At 50.6% G+C, this 17,600-nt stretch overlaps 1 protein-coding gene across 3 annotated transcripts in view; it reads left to right on the top strand.

Moving 5' to 3' along the window:
- Window positions 1–17,600, top strand: part of LOC143806502 (embryonic protein UVS.2-like) — a 207,906-nt gene that overhangs the window by 141,569 nt on the left and 48,737 nt on the right. For all 3 annotated transcript variants that reach the window (XM_077287107.1, XM_077287109.1, XM_077287108.1), the window contains 4 exons: window positions 6,788–6,812; window positions 8,006–8,077; window positions 8,157–8,291; window positions 8,431–8,548. In XM_077287107.1, the coding sequence (XP_077143222.1) occupies window positions 8,192–8,291; window positions 8,431–8,548 (218 nt within the window). In that variant the 5' untranslated portion in view covers window positions 6,788–6,812; window positions 8,006–8,077; window positions 8,157–8,191. The remainder of the gene's footprint in view (window positions 1–6,787; window positions 6,813–8,005; window positions 8,078–8,156; window positions 8,292–8,430; window positions 8,549–17,600) is intronic.

The following is a 17,600-nucleotide window of genomic DNA, read 5'->3' on the forward strand; positions in this document are numbered from 1 at the left end:
GGCTGGCTGATGGGAGCGGCCAGCTCTGCGGGACCCGACGGCGGCACAAGACCTGCAGCTGCGCCAACTGCGGGGCTCGGAGGTGCTCCTGCGGCTGCGACCCCCGCCACCTCCTCTCCTGGGTCAGACATGGCTGCTCTCCCCCTCCGCTAACCTGGTGGAAGTCGGGGTCCCCATCCGCAATCAGTGCTCGTCCTCTGGCTTCGCGCCCCTTTTTGGCTGGTTCCGCCCACGAAGCTACGGCTCCTCCCCTCGTGCTCCACACGGCGCGGCAATGGCAGATTTCGGCGGGAATTTTTGGCGGCAATTGGCAACACACAGTCTTTGCAATAAATCACAGTTCAAGCGCAATTCAGTCACAGCTCCAAGGTACACATGACCCGATTCTCGGGCTTAAGTAGATCCTGTTCGTGACGCCAAAATTGGAGCAGCCCCCAAACGCAGGGAAGCGGGGTACTCGGTACCGGGTCCTTCTCTCTGAATTCTGGGGATGTCACGGTGGCCCGACCCGGCCCGTGGCCCTGCTAAGGGGCGCCCAATGAAAGGTGATGGAAGTTTGTCAAGTGTTTGTGACGCCACCTGTGGTATTCGGTCAAGGTGACCGACGCTGCTAGGGGTCCACTGGGGTGATGGAATGGCAGCTGGATGGTGTACCTCCCCACAGGTGAAGTATGTCCCCAGGGCTTCCCAGATGTGTAGGTGGTGTTGGTGGACGTTGTGAGGCGCGATGAATAATACTGAAGACTTCAGCAATCCGCAGTCCAGAGCACTGTTCACAGGGCTGTCCGAGTCCGGCCGGTCCGAAGGCACATCCAAAGTTCCCTTTGCAGGTGGAAATCAGTAGCCTTCCTACTAGCGCCTGTGTGTTGTAGTACCTCCCTGCTGAGCACCACGGGATAGTCCTCACAACTGTCGTGTATGTTTCTGGTCTTTCTCTCTCCGTCCCCCAGATGGTTTGGATAGGACGCACCCATATGACGGGTAGGCCTGGAGTTATTTTATAGGGACCCTAGAGACGCCCCTCTCCCACAATTGCCTCCGTTGTCTTCATTAGGTGTAAAGGTGAGACAGCCAACCTAAAGTTAACTGCCCTGCCGCTGTTTAGAGTAATGCGTGAAGTCAATACTCCCTCGGTGCTCCGGCCACCGGCTGCGTGCCTCAGAAGGATGTTACCGATCTTATGGCAGGACTCCTTCTGGCGTTGTCTCCTTGCGCCGTGACTTCAATTCTCACTCCCTACAATATACTTCGCTTCTTGTCCTTTCTTAGGATGCTGCCGCTATGCAGTGCAGGTGCAGCTCCGTAACGATCTATCTGTTCTAGGCCGCTGTCAGGATCCCACACGTGACAGGTCCTCCCTGGAACTCTCCCAGGCTGCTTTCTGAGTAACTTTCTGTCCAACCCCCCAGTTTTACCCCTTTGTGAGGAGTGGCTTAATAGATAGGACCTTTTGCTCCCCCTGGTGGCTGGAGTGTGAAGTGTAGTGTGTGTCTGTGATACCTGGTCAGGTGAACTCTTTTAGTGCAATCAGACGTACCATCACTTTCCCTGGTGGAGAAGCGATGTTACTGCAACGACCAGGACTCTGGGGCGCTGCACTTACATTCATTTAATTACCTCATTCTCCTTTTTTCTTGAAGTCTGATCTTCCCTGGGTTTTGAAATCCCAACGTTTAGCATTGGTGGCAGCACCAATACCTTCTGTGAAGTATAGGAGAATTTTCTGTACTTGAATGTCTATAGCATTCTTCATTACAGGCACATTGTACTGCTACATGTAGCTACATCTTTATATACCAGTGCATCTTCATATACCTTGTGTTCTAGAGGTAAAGTAAAAAAAATCTTCCAAAAAATTATGAAAACCAACTACAATAATGAGATTTTAATGCATTTTTTTAAATATATTAAAAGTAATATTAACAGACATATATTTGGCATCCCTGTAATCGTAACAACCAGTGCAATATAGATGTGTGGTTTTGTTGCTTTTTAAGTACAGAATCAAAGCTTTATAATATAACAAAATATTAAAAACACTACTTGAAATCTGCACAAAAAACTGATCAATACAGGCTTTTTTTTCTGGCTGTCTTATTTTAACCCATTAACAACTGTGGGATTAGTAATGGATAGGTGTCTTATTGACACCTCTCCATTACTAAGCCAGGTTTGATATCACCTTGCAATACAAAGGTGACATTAACCCCCCAACTATTACCCCACTTGCCACCACTACAGGGCAAGTGGGAAAAGAGAGGCTAAGTGCCGGAATTGTTGCCTCTTACAGCTGTGCCATTTCTGGGGCGGCTGAGAGCTGGTGTTTGTAGATCGGGGGGGGGGGGGGGGGGGGGAGGCAATATCCATGGCCCCGTTCTAGGCTATGAATATCAGCCCGCAGCTGTTTGCATAGCTTTTTCTGGTTATTAATTATAGGGGGACACCACGTCATTTCTTTTTGGGAGGTCCCCCTATTTTAATAGCCAGTAAAGGCTAAATATACAGCTGCCGGCTGATATTCATAGCCTGGGAAGATCCATGGGTATTAACCCCTTCCCAGACTATAAATATCGGGACCCCATTCGCTGGCTTTCCCTGTCTGGTTTGGAAAATGGCGTTGGAGCCCACGCCATTTTTTCCAAAATATAATGTTTTATTAATTAAATACATTTACATTAGACTGCACACATACTATACTAATTGTCAGGGCCGGTTTTAGGCAAAGTGGGGCCCTAGGCAAAAGTTTAAAATGGGGCCCCAAATGCTAACGTATTGCACCAACAGAAACATTTTGGTTGTAGCTACATGCGCTGATTTCAGGCCACTAAACGAGCGTGATCAACAATATTGAAGTCATTCGCCACTTGTTTCCAGCCTCTTTACACTGGCTGGGGACAGAATGATCACTAGTAAATCAATCTGTCCCCATACAGTATCATCTTAGCAGAATATCTGCAGTTTTAACTGGGCGATGTGCTGATGAGAACAATGATTTTTGTTCCGGCATATACTGTACATACATACACCGTACATACACACAGATACACATACCATACATACACAGACATACACCTTACATGCATACACACATACAGTTATATACACAGATAGTATACACATACCGTACATACATATACCATACATACACACAAATACACATACATACACCGTACGTAGACACACAGATACACATACAAATACAGTATATGCAAACACATACATATACCATACATACACACAGATACACATACATATACCATCATACATACACATACCGTGCATGCACACATGCATATACCGTACATTCACACAAATGCCGTACACATATACCGTACATACACACAGATACACACACATATACCGTACATACACAGATACAGTTATATACATATAGTACACACATACCGTACATACATATAAAATACACCCAAATGCACATACCGTACATACATACATATACCGTACATGCATACACACACATATACCGAACATACAGATACACATACACGTACCGTACATACACACATACAGTATATACACATACCGTACACACATATACATACACATATACTGTATGTACATGCACATAAACATACATATATACCATATATCCATACAAATTTATTTCACATACACAGATACACACATACTGTACATGCATACACACACACAGCCATACAACTGTACCATACATACACACATATACTGTACATACACAGATACACACAGATAGAAACATACACATAGATACACACAGATGCACACATACATATACAAGCATATACATACATACATACTACTCTTGTATAGGTGATCAGATGAGCCCTGCAGGTCAGTTCAGCTGGAGAGGGCTGCAGACCCCACTGTGGGGGATGGGGCACAGAGCAGACAGCACCTGATGATAAATTCCCAGTAAGGGAGGAAAAGACTCAAATTCAAAAAGTTCCATGACTAAAATTATAAAGAGATAAGTTATAAAGAGCACTATAACTGCACATTACTTTTCAGGTCACTTCACAGCATACATTTTGCTGCCGTGCTGCCCCTGCAGTGAGCTCCTCCCCCATCTCTTCTCTGTGAGGAGACGCTGCAGCCTGCTCTGAACAGAACAGTGGAGGGAGCAGAAGACCCCCTGTAAGTCCTGCTCTTCCTCCACTGCTGTCCCTATGTGCTGTGCAGCCGGGGCCCCTGACTGTAGGCGAGTACTCACGAGTGGGACGCTCCATGCAGGGGGACAGACGGCAGCCAGTGAGCGCTCTCCTCAGTCTGGTCACTGTGAGGTAAGGAAAGCGTTCATTGGCCAGCGTCTCTCCCTGCATGACACGCCCCCTTTTTGATCTCCTGCACTTCGCGCCCGCTCTCTCCCCGACACTCGGTGTTCCATGATTACAGGAGGGAGTGAGAGGGGCCCGACCCTGCATGATACCGGGCCTGCCTGCAGGGGCCCCCCTCCACCTCTGGGCCCTGGAGCAGTGCCATCAACAGTATGTCTGCCCCTGGCTGGGGGCCCCTAGGGCAGAGGGGGCCCCAGGCAGCTGCCTAGTCTGCCTGCCCCTAACGCCGGCCCTGCTAATTGTATTTGTCCCAAACATCTGCAAATTGTCTCTTCAGAGAGGAAGAAGACTAGAACTCTAGTGCCACCTATTGGAAGTAGCAATCCTAAAAGTCAATGTCGACCCTTTAAGAGCCTTGTCACATGACTTAGTATAAAAGCCAATCCAGAATCTCAATTGAGATACAGCGGACAGTCCTGGATTAGGCTAGAGTCACATTGCGTTATGTGACCGCGTTTAACGGACTACGTTACACCGCGGCATAACGCGGTGTTAACGTAGTCCATTAACGCCGCCATAGCCTGTAATAGTGAGCGCGTCGCTAGCGCCCGCCCACATTGGGCGGGCGCTAGCGATGTCGCGTCATTTGAGTGACGGACCTCGGACGCTGCTTGCAGCGTCCGCGGCGCGCCCGAGGTCCGTTCCTCGCTAGTGCAGATCGGGGATCTGCGCTAGCGGGGACGCCGAACGCGGACCCTAGGGAAGCATTGCGTTAGCGCAACCCGCTAGCACTATGCGCTTAACGGATTGCCCTAACGCAATGTGACCCTAGCCTTAGGGTCTACCTCCTGCAGGCTCGGGCATCTGCTGAATGTCCCTCACTGCCAGTGCCCCTCTGACATCTCCTCCATCCAGGGGAGAAAGAAATTGGAATGTGTCCAGGGGCGTGGCCAGAATTTGCCAGGACGCTCTACACAAGATCTGTCTCTCTTTATATTCTTCAAAATTTGGGAGGTATGCATTTTTAACAAAACCAATTTGTGAAACCGGATTTCAGTCCTAAATACTTGCATCAGTAGTGGACAGCCCCTGACTCTTGTGAGCAGATATTTGCAGGGTGCCACGATGGCGGCAGTGTGTGTGTGTGTGTGTGGGGAGGGGGGGTCAGCGGCACAAATATGCAAATCTAATGATCCTGCATATATTAATTATGGGATTCTGAGCCCCAAGCCTTCCCTATGCCACTGCAGGTAACATTGCCAATGGCTCTAATAATGGAAACACCTGGATGACGGGATATTTATTCATATCAAGGTCTTCCAGAATTGTTCACAAGTAATGACTCCCATCATCCTTATCAATGAGGAACCTTGGCAGCTGGTCGGTAAGGCTGGTACATATACCAGGAGACAGATGCAGCTGCTACACAGAAACAGAACAATGCGCAGTCCTGTCCTCTTCTACCTTGTACTTCTACCATTTTCCGATGCCCTTCCCGTGAGTACAGAAGCCATTCAGCAATGTGAGAACGTAAAGGGATAATTCAGTCTGATAGGTGCTGCTTCAACTTTAGGACTTTTTTTCTGTGACCATCTAGTGGATCTCTTCATTCACTTCTATGGGAAGAGCAATTGAAAAAGTGGGGTCAACACCTATTCTTGGCATTGCGGACATGCTACAAATGTTGCCCCTCTTATAAAGTTGTTGAAAAATATATAGAATAAGCTCAATGTTTTATTTAAGTTTTGTCTTTGTTTTAAAAAAAAGTTTCTGAATGGAAACCATCAACAAGCAGGTGGTGCTGCTGACAGATGTTAATAAGAGCTGACCACATTGTCGCCATCATTTGGCTTCTCCTCGGCAGTCGCAGGGTCGGCGTTCAACACTGGTGAGGTCTCAGGAAACATATAAGTGGATCCAGCAGGAGTAAAAGCTCTGCCAGTGCAGCTGATAATTTGTTCTAGAACTCCGGCCGATGTCGCCATGGCTTGCTTTAAGTTTGCAAAAAGATTCTTTTTATACATTAACAAGTTGAAAACTTATCCTCATCATCTCCAACTGATGTAGGGCTTGTTCAGACGAGTCTAAGCTCACTGACAAGTGCAAATGGGTTCACCATGGTCCATGTATAAAAAAAAAAAAGCTGCTTTATTCACTACTCTGATCCATTATTGCCCATTGTTTGTATGGTATCCTTTTATTTTTTTATATTGTGGATGTATAAAACTGAAGTCAGACAGATGCAAAAAACGGACACATGGATGACAAGTGTAACAACGGGCGGATGAAAAAAAAGTCATCTGGAAAGTCATTTTTCATCCGATCGTCTGAGCCCAGACTTTAGGACTTGTTATATGTTTAGATAGGTTTCTAACTTTCCAAGGCTTCCAATCATTGAAACCAAGCAGAATTCATAAAATGATAAAGAACATAAAGTATATTACTTATAAGAGACATGGAGCAGATTAATGTTGGTGCTAGAATTATTCTAATAACCTTTTATTTGTTTTCAGCTAAAAAACAGACTGCCAACAGATGGTGAGTTATTGGCATTCATATTCCACATTAGCTAAATGCCGGCATAGACTAGGACCCATTTTATTTTCCTGGAAGAGAAACCTATGTGGCAAGCCACATTTCCCTCTATGTGTAATATCTGGCCCATTGCCCCCAGTGTATAACATCTGGCCCCGTTGCCCCTGGTCTATAATATCCGGCCCCATTGCTACCAGGGTATAACATTCAGCCCCTCTCCCCGATGTACAACATCTGGCCCTGTTATTCCCAGAGTATTACATCCAGGCCCTTGCCACTGGTGTATAACATCATGAACCATCGCCCCTGGTGTATAACAACCGTCCGCTCACCACTAGTGTAAAAATCCAATACAATTACTCCCCAGTGTATAACATCTGGCCCCATTGCCCTCAATGTATAACATCTGGCCCTGTTGCTCCCGGTGTATAACATCTGGCTCCTCACCACCTGTATATAATATGTGGCCTTTCGCCCCTGGGATATATCATCCAGCCTTGTTGGCCCCCGACGTATACATTCAGTTCCTTTCCCCCGGTGTATAACATATGGCCCTTCGCCCCTGGTGTATAACATCATGCCCCATTGCCCCCAGTGTATAACATCTGGACCATTGTCCCTGGTTTAAAACATTCAGCACAATTGTCCCTGGTGTATAACATCCTGCCTTGTTGTCCCCAGTATATACATTCAGCCTCTTGCCCCCGATGTATAGCATACAGTCCCTTGCCCCCTGTGTATAACATCTGTTCCTTCGCCACTGGTGTATAACACCCAACCCCTCACCTCTGGTGTATAACAACTAGCTTCTCACCATCCCATCTGCCTTTACTAACGTGACAGAACGACTGGTGGTGCAGAGCTCACTGATACCAGCGTCATCCTATAATAGGAGCCACCGGTGTAACAAGTCTGTTCATGACATTTCATCAATGACCATGAACTACAGGTGAAAAGCTCCTATAGGTGTCATCTGTACGTGTCCCCTTACTTTTGTCAATATAGTGTATGTGCTTTAAAAGTTCTTCTGTGAGATGTCCTAACCTACAGTGTCATGTCCTATATACTGTCACACATTAAATAGTTACTGTTTTAATTGTTTTAATGAAAAGGCACCGCAATGGGGGTACACTACAGGCCGTAATGTTGCATATAAATGCATTTTGCATAAAATGTAATTGATTTTCATCCATCAGCTCCAATATTAACCAACACAGAGGCTGAGGAGATAGAAGATGTTTTCTCACAAATACTAAGGTCCAACAAAGGTAACTATCGTCCTTTCTCTCCAGAACATAAAGAAAGAACTGTGTCTTCATTACGCACATGCTCTGTTCTGTCATTTAGACTCTACAGTTAAGTTGTATCATGGTGATATTGTGATGGACACGAGCTACAATGCCATAAAGTGCCCCTATTGTCTGTGGGAAAAATCTACGGATGGCGTGGTAACGGTGCCCTACAGGCTGGCCTCTGATTATAGTAAGTGTGGATGGCGTGACAGCAAAATGGAATCTAGTCTCTTGAGTCAAAGAAAACCCTGCTTATGATTCAGATGTAGGTGACCAATGCAGAAAATCAGGCAGATTGTAGATTTGTTGCTGTCACCTTGTGCTTCCAGGTGATGAAAATAAAGAACTGATTACTGCCGCCCTCGAGACCTTCACAACCCTAACTTGTATCCGATTTATGGAAAGGACCACAGAGAAGGACTATCTGGATATCCACTCTGGAAGCGGGTAGGAGTTTAATGCAAGAGGAAAGTTTATAAAAGCTCATATAAACTTTATACTGTCTGAGGTGCCAATAAAATCCATGCTAGTGTCATCCCATACAAATACTGTACGTGCCGGAGCAACGCATACAAATCCCCTACATCACATAAGACAGGAACGTTATAAATAGCAGTAAAAAAGTTATATTAGAATAATTAACCTATAATGCAAACAGCAAGGACAGAACCTGCTGATCATAAAAGCTGCCTTAGTATAACCACAGTCCTGAGAGTTGAACAGATGGTACCTATAATTTTGTATCTCATCCATTATTTGATTTGGGATCATATTTTGGGGTTGTCCTGCCAAAAAATACAGGTCAGGTGATTATTTCTTTTCTTTTCCCTGTGACAATTCTTCTAACAACTTATGTATTCAGTAAACTGTATATATTTACCAAACTCTACCATCACTATTATAAAACATAATTACTATAATACTACTTCTATCTACAAGAACATGGCTAATACAATACTGCCTCTATGTACAGGAATATAACTACTATAATACTGCCCCCTATGTACAAGAATATAACTACTATAATACTGCCCCTATTTACAAGAATATAACTACTATAATAATGCGCATATGTACATGAATATAACTACTATAATACAGCCCTTATGTACAAGAATATAACTACTATAATACTGCTCCTATGTGCAAGAATATAACTACTATAATACTGCCCCTATGTACAAGAATATAACTACTATAACACTGCTCCTATGTACAAGAATATAACTACTATAATACTGCCCCTATGTACAAGAATATAACTACTATAATACTGTGCCTATGTACATGAATATAACTACTTTAATACTGCTCCCTATGTGCAAGAATATAACTGCTATAATACTGCCCCTATATACAAGAATATAAGTACTATAATACTGCCCCTATGTACAAGAATATAACTACTATAATACTGCCCCTATGTACAAGAATATAACTACTATAATACTGCTCCTATGTACAAGAATATAAGTACTATAATACTGCCCTTATGTACAAGAATATAACTATTATATTACTGCTCCTATGTCCAAGAATATAACTACTATAATACTGCCCCCTATGTGCAAGAATATAACTACTATAACACTGCCCCTATGTACAAGAATATAACTACTATAATACTGCCCCTATGTACAAGAATATAACTACTATAATACTGACCCCTATGTACAAGAATATAACTACTATAATACTGACCCCTATGTACAAGAATATAACTACCATAATACTGCCTCCTAAGTACAAGAATATAACTACTATAATACTGCCCCTATGTACAAGAATATAACTACTATAATACTGCTCCTATGTACAAGAATATAAGTACTATAATACTGCCCTTATGTACAAGAATATAACTATTATATTACTGCTCCTATGTACAAGAATATAACTACTATAATACTGCCCCCTATGTACAAGAATATAACTACTATAACACTGCCCCTATGTACAAGAATATAACTACTATAATACTGCCCCTATGTACAAGAATATAACTACTATAATACTGACCCCTATGTACAAGAATATAACTACTATAATACTGACCCCTGTGTACAAGAATATAACTACCATAATACTGCCTCCTAAGTACAAGAATATAACTACTATAATTCTGCTCCTATGTACAAGACTATAACTACTATAATACTGCCCCTATGTACAAGAATATAACTACTATAATACTACTCCTATGTACAAGAATATAACTGCTATAATACTGCTCTAATGTACAAGAATATAACTACTATAATACTGCCCCCTAAGTACAAGAATATAACTATTATATTACTGCTCCTATATACAAGAATATAACTACTATAATACTGCCCTTATGTACAAGAATATAACTACTATAATACTGCTCCTATACACAAGAATATAACTACTATAATACTGCACCTATGTACAAGAATATAACTACTATAATACTGCTCCTATGTTGATGATTAAAAAATGACACGAAATATCATTATTATATTTGCATTAGTTTTTTCTGCACAATTTTCGGTTGAATTTAATGCGATTTCAAAAATCAGTAAAAGATGCATTCCCATATTATATAGTTGGTCGAGTTTAAAAAAATGTAAGCCAAGTGCTTCCAATGTTCCTTTTATTGGCTGCTCCATAGAATACAGCTACTTTCCTACAAACAAAGGGGAACTGCAAAAGTGATCGTCCACAACATTTATGTAGTAAAATAGCCTGATGTGAACATGCGGTTGCCTCTGCTTCTGATAACAAAACGTTTTAATTAAAACAATATATCAATTGTAATACTGTTTTCATGGTGAATCTGATCATTGGCACATCCTTTATAATTTCAATATCTTGGATGCATTTCTGATAACTTAAAAAGCACAACTTTATAGACATTTCTGTGATGCCTCCTCCTCAATTAAAAGAAACATCTCAGAAGTGTAAGTACATTTCATCAACATACAGTAAACACCTCTTATTTAAGGATGCAAGGAATACAAAGAGTAATCAAGCCTAAGGGTATGTTTTCTACGTTCAGGAAACGCTGCGTTTTTGACGCAGCGTTGAGCCGCAGCATAAAAAACGCAGCTTCCAGATGTTACAGCATAGTGGAGGGGATTTCATGAAATCCCGTCTCCACTATGCAGTAAAAGACGCATGCGGCACACCCGAGAAAACTCACCTGCGGCGCGTCTTTTAAGAACGCAGCATGTCCTTACATTGCAGAAAAAACGCAGGTGACCTGCCTGTGACCTCAGGTGCAGATTTGTGCAGGTAAAATCCTGACCAAATCCTGAAGCAATCCTGAAAGTGGACACATACCCTCAAGGTATGTGTCCACGTTCAGGATTGCTTCAGGATTTGGTCAGGATTTTATGCAGGTAAAATCCTGACCAAATCTGCACCTGAGGTCACTGGCAGGTCACCTGCGTTGTCCTTGAGTTTTTTCTGCTATGTAAGGGTATGTGTCCACGTTCAGGATTGCATCAGGATTTGGTCAGGATTTTCCATCAGTATTTGTAAGCCAAAACCAGGAGTGGAACAATTAGAGGAAAAGTATAATAGAAACATATGCTCCACTTCTGCATTTATCACCCACTCCTGGTTTTGGCTTACAAATAGTGATGGAAAATCCTGACCAAATCCTGATGCAATCCTGAACGTGGACACATACCCTCAGGGTATGGCTCCACGGTCCGGAGGGGCGGCGGTATCGCCGCAGCGGCGAAGCCCCGCCCCCTTTCTGGGACGCGATGGTGCCGGATGTGTACAGTACACATCCGGGATCATCGCACCCCTCACCATAGGGCCCTGTGATATGCCTTGCGGGGACGCTGCGTCCCCGCAAGGTGTACGGACATGCTGCGATCTGAAAAGACGCGCAGCATGTCCGGAGTCGCAGGGCCGCCGCGTGCGGGTTTCCACGCATAGTGGAGACGGGATTTCATAAAATCCCCTCCACTATGCTGGAACATCTGGACGCTGCTTGTTTGACGCTGCAGCATCAAACAAGCAGCGTTTACTTACCGTGGAAACATACCCTAAGGCTGCGTGTCCACGATCAGGATGGCCGGCGGTATCGCCGGAGCGGCGAAGCCGCTCGGCGCTAAGCCCCGCCCCCTTTCTGGGACGCGATGATGCCGGATGTGTACTGTACACATCCGGGATCATCGCACCCCACGCCATAGGGCCCTGTGATATTACCTGCGGCGACGCAGCGTCGCCGCAGGTAGCACGGACATGCTGCGATCTGAAAAGACGCGCAGCATGTCCGGAGTCGCAGGCCCGCCGCGTGCGGGTTTCCACGCATAGTGGACACGGGATTTCAAAAAATCCCCTCCACTATGCTGGAACATCTGGACGCTGCGTGTTTGACGCTGCAGCGTCAAACACGCAGCGTTTACTTACCGTGGAAACTCACCCTTACAGAGGTGGAGACCACCCTCAACATGGAAACTTATTGGATTTTCCCAGAATACTTGTGTTCCTTTTTGATCTTCATAAGAAAACTCACTTTGTTTTGCATTAGCCCTTTATTATAGTCTGTTCTATACAGCTGTGACTATATTTAATTGGTTTTCTTTTTTTTGTTAATTACGTTTTGTTAGTTGTACTTTCATTGTGCATTTGTCTATTCAAAGGTTAATGGAGGCTGGGTGGTACCTGCAATTGGCTCATGAATGTAAATGAGCAATGCTAACAGATTGTCTATGATTAAAGGGAACCTGTCACCCCCAAAATGGCTGGTGAGGTAAGCTCACCGGCATCAGGGGCTTATCTACAGCATTCTGTAATGCTGTAGATAAGCCGCCGATGTTACCTAAAAGAGGAGAAAAAGACGTTAGATTATACTCACCCAGGGGCGGTCCCGCTGCGGTCCGGTCGGATAAGTGTCTCCGGTCCGCTCCGGCACCTCCCATCTTCATTCCATGACGTCCTCTTCGGGTCTTTACGCCGCGGCTGCGGGCAGTGCGCAGCCGCCGGAAAGGTCGGAGAGGCCCGGCGCCTGCGCACTGCAGTACTTTGCTCTGCCCTCAAAAGGGCAGACAAAGTACGCCTGCGCCGGAGCCGCGGCGTAAAGACCCGAAGAGGACGTCATGGAACGAAGATGGGAGGCGCCGGAGCGGACCGGAGACACCCATCCGACCGGACCGCAGAGGGACCGCCCCTGGGTGAGTATAATCTAACGTCTTTTTCTCCTCTTTCAGGTAACATCGGGGGCTTATCTACAGCATTACAGAATGCTGTAGATAAGCCCCTGATGCCGGTGAGCTTACCTCACCAGCGATTTTGGGGGTGACAGGTTCCCTTTAAAGTTCCAGGGCGAGTTCAAGTTTTAGGGCGTTCCAAGTTTAATGGGTGAACTGTAATTTGGGTTGGTATCTACTATAATTCCACCATCTATGTACAAGAAAATATGGTAACTACTATAATACTGCCCCCTATGTACAAGAATATAACTACTATAATACTGCCCCTGTACAAGAGTATAACTATTATAATACTGCCCCTATGTACAAGAATATAACTACTATAATACTGCCCCTATGTACAAGAATATCTATAATATAACGCTGGGAGCGTCACTCTGTCCGAAGCCTCTATAGACTGCGCAAGCGCAAGCGCCGGCGCAGTCTGGACCGCACAGAGCGACGCTCCCAGGAGATCGCGGTATGCGTAAGCGCTGAACGCACACCGCGATCTCCACCGGACAAGCAGGGACGAGCCAGGAGGCGGAGGGTGAGTATACTTACCTGACCCGTTCCACCGACGCGCTTCCGGTCCGTGACTGTCCCCCTGCTCCCGGAATCGGCGCCTGCGCAGTCCGCGCTTTCCGGCGCCATTTTCTTGAAGACACATTGCAGTGTCTTCAAGAAAATGGCGCCGGAAAGCGCGGACTGCGCAGGCGCCGACTCCGGGAGCAGGACCAAGAAAATGGCCGCACCCAGCACAGCCGCCGCGCCCAGCACAGCCACGCACAGCCGCCCACAGCAACGCACAGCCGCCGCACCCAGCACAGCCGACCATAGCCGCCCACAGCCACGCACAGGCGCCCACAGCCGCCGCACCCAGCACAGCTGCCCACAGCGACGCACAGCCACCCATAGCCACGCACAGCCGCCGCACCCAGCACAGCCGACCACAGCCACGCACAGCCGCCGCACCCAGCACAGCCGACCACAGCCGCCGCACCCAGCACAGCCGCCCACAGCCACGCACAGCCGCCCACAGCCACGCACAGCCGCACCCAGCACAGCCGACCACAGCCACGCACAGCCGCCGCACCCAGCACAGCCGCCCACAGCCACGTACAGCCACCCATAGCCACGCACAGCCGCCGCACCCAGCACAGCCGCCCACAGCCACGTACAGCCACGCACAGCCGCCACACCCAGCACAGCCGACCACAGCCGCCGCACCCAGCACAGCTGCCCACAGCGACGCACAGCCACCCATAGCCACGCACAGCCGCCGCACCCAGCACAGCCGACCACAGCCACGCACAGCCGCCGCACCCAGCACAGCCGACCACAGCCGCCGCACCCAGCACAGCCGCCCACAGCCACGCACAGCCGCCCACAGCCACGCACAGCCGCACCCAGCACAGCCGACCACAGCCACGCACAGCCGCCGCACCCAGCACAGCCGCCCACAGCCACGTACAGCCACCCATAGCCACGCACAGCCGCCGCACCGAGCACAGCCGCCCACAGCCACGTACAGCCACCCATAGCCACGCACAGCCGCCGCACCCAGCACAGCCGACCACAGCCGCCGCACCCAGCACAGCCCACAGCCACGCACAGCCGCCGCACCCAGCACAGCCACCCACAGCCGCCGCACCCAGCACAGCCGCCGCACCCAGCACAGCCATGCACAGCCACGCACAGCCGCCCACAGCCACGCACAGCCGCACCCAGCACAGCCGACCACAGCCACGCACAGCCGCCGCACCCAGCACAGCCGCCCACAGCCACGTACAGCCACCCATAGCCACGCACAGCCGCCGCACCCAGCACAGCCGACCACAGCCGCCGCACCCAGCACAGCCCACAGCCACGCACAGCCGCCGCACCCAGCACAGCCACCCACAGCCGCCGCACCCAGCACAGCCGACCATAGCCGCCCACAGCCACGCACAGGCGCCCACAGCCGCCGCACCCAGCACAGCTGCCCACAGCCACGCACAGCCACCCATAGCCACGCACAGCCGCCGCACCCAGCACAGCCGACCACAGCCACGCACAGCCGCCGCACCCAGCACAGCCGACCACAGCCGCCGCACCCAGCACAGCCGCCCACAGCCACGCACAGCCGCCCACAGCCACGCACAGCCGCACCCAGCACAGCCGACCACAGCCACGCACAGCCGCCGCACCCAGCACAGCCGCCCACAGCCACGTACAGCCACCCATAGCCACGCACAGCCGCCGCACCCAGCACAGCCGACCACAGCCGCCGCACCCAGCACAGCCCACAGCCACGCACAGCCGCCGCACCCAGCACAGCCACCCACAGCCGCCGCACCCAGCACAGCCGCCGCACCCAGCACAGCCATGCACAGCCACGCACAGCCGCCCACAGCCACGCACAGCCGCACCCAGCACAGCCGACCACAGCCACGCACAGCCGCCGCACCCAGCACAGCCGCCCACAGCCACGTACAGCCACCCATAGCCACGCACAGCCGCCGCACCCAGCACAGCCGACCACAGCCGCCGCACCCAGCACAGCCCACAGCCACGCACAGCCGCCGCACCCAGCACAGCCACCCACAGCCGCCGCACCCAGCACAGCCGCCGCACCCAGCACAGCCATGCACAGCCACGCACAGCCGCCTACAGCCACGCACAGCCTCCCACAGCCGCCCACAGCCACGGACAGCCGCCGCACCCAGCACAGCCGCCCACAGCCACGCACAGCCGCCGCACCCAGCACAGCCACGCACAGCCGCCGCACCCAGCACAGCCGCCCACAGCCACGCACAACCGCTGCACCCAGCACAGCCACCCACATCCGCCGCACCCAGCACATCCGCCGCACCCAGCACATCCGCCGCACCCAGCACATCCGCCGCACCCAGCACAGCCGCCGCACCCAGCACAGCCACGCACAGCCGCCACAGCCATGCACAGCTTCCGCACCCAGCACAGCCACGCACAGCCGCCTACAGCCACGGACAGCCGCCGCACCCAGCACAGCCACCGCACCCAGCACAGCCGCCGCACCCAGCACAGCCGCCCACAGCCACGCACAGCCGCCGCACCCAGCACAGCCGCCCACAGCCACGCACAGCCGCCCACAGCCACGCACAGCCACGCACAGCCGCACCCAGCACAGCCGACCACAGCCACGCACAGCCGCCGCACCCAGCACAGCCGCCCACAGCCACGTACAGCCACCCATAGCCACGCACAGCCGCCGCACCCAGCACAGCCGACCACAGCCGCCGCACCCAGCACAGCCCACAGCCACGCACAGCCGCCGCACCCAGCACAGCCACCCACAGCCGCCGCACCCAGCACAGCCGCCGCACCCAGCACAGCCATGCACAGCCACGCACAGCCGCCCACAGCCACGCACAGCCGCACCCAGCACAGCCGACCACAGCCACGCACAGCCGCCGCACCCAGCACAGCCGCCCACAGCCACGTACAGCCACCCATAGCCACGCACAGCCGCCGCACCCAGCACAGCCGACCACAGCCGCCGCACCCAGCACAGCCCACAGCCACGCACAGCCGCCGCACCCAGCACAGCCACCCACAGCCGCCGCACCCAGCACAGCCGCCGCACCCAGCACAGCCATGCACAGCCACGCACAGCCGCCTACAGCCACGCACAGCCTCCCACAGCCGCCCACAGCCACGGACAGCCGCCGCACCCAGCACAGCCGCCCACAGCCACGCACAGCCGCCGCACCCAGCACAGCCACGCACAGCCGCCGCACCCAGCACAGCCGCCCACAGCCACGCACAACCGCTGCACCCAGCACAGCCACCCACATCCGCCGCACCCAGCACATCCGCCGCACCCAGCACATCCGCCGCACCCAGCACATCCGCCGCACCCAGCACATCCGCCGCACCCAGCACATCCGCCGCACCCAGCACAGCCGCCGCACCCAGCACAGCCACGCACAGCCGCCACAGCCATGCACAGCTTCCGCACCCAGCACAGCCACGCACAGCCGCCTACAGCCACGGACAGCCGCCGCACCCAGCACAGCCACCGCACCCAGCACAGCCGCCGCACCCAGCACAGCCGCCCACAGCCACGCACAGCCGCCGCACCCAGCACAGCCTCCCACAGCCACGCACAGCCGCCTACAGCCACGCACAGCCGCTGCACCCAGCACAGCCGCTGCACCCAGCACAGCCACCGCACCCAGCACAGCCGTCCACAGCTGCCGCACCCAGCACAGCCGCCCGCACCCAGCACAGCCACGTCACATACAGCCGCCCGCACTCAGCACAGCCACATACAGCCGCCCGCACTCAGCACAGCCGCC

This window comes from Ranitomeya variabilis, chromosome 2 (genome assembly GCF_051348905.1).
Source record: "Ranitomeya variabilis isolate aRanVar5 chromosome 2, aRanVar5.hap1, whole genome shotgun sequence".
Taxonomy (NCBI): domain Eukaryota; kingdom Metazoa; phylum Chordata; class Amphibia; order Anura; family Dendrobatidae; genus Ranitomeya; species Ranitomeya variabilis.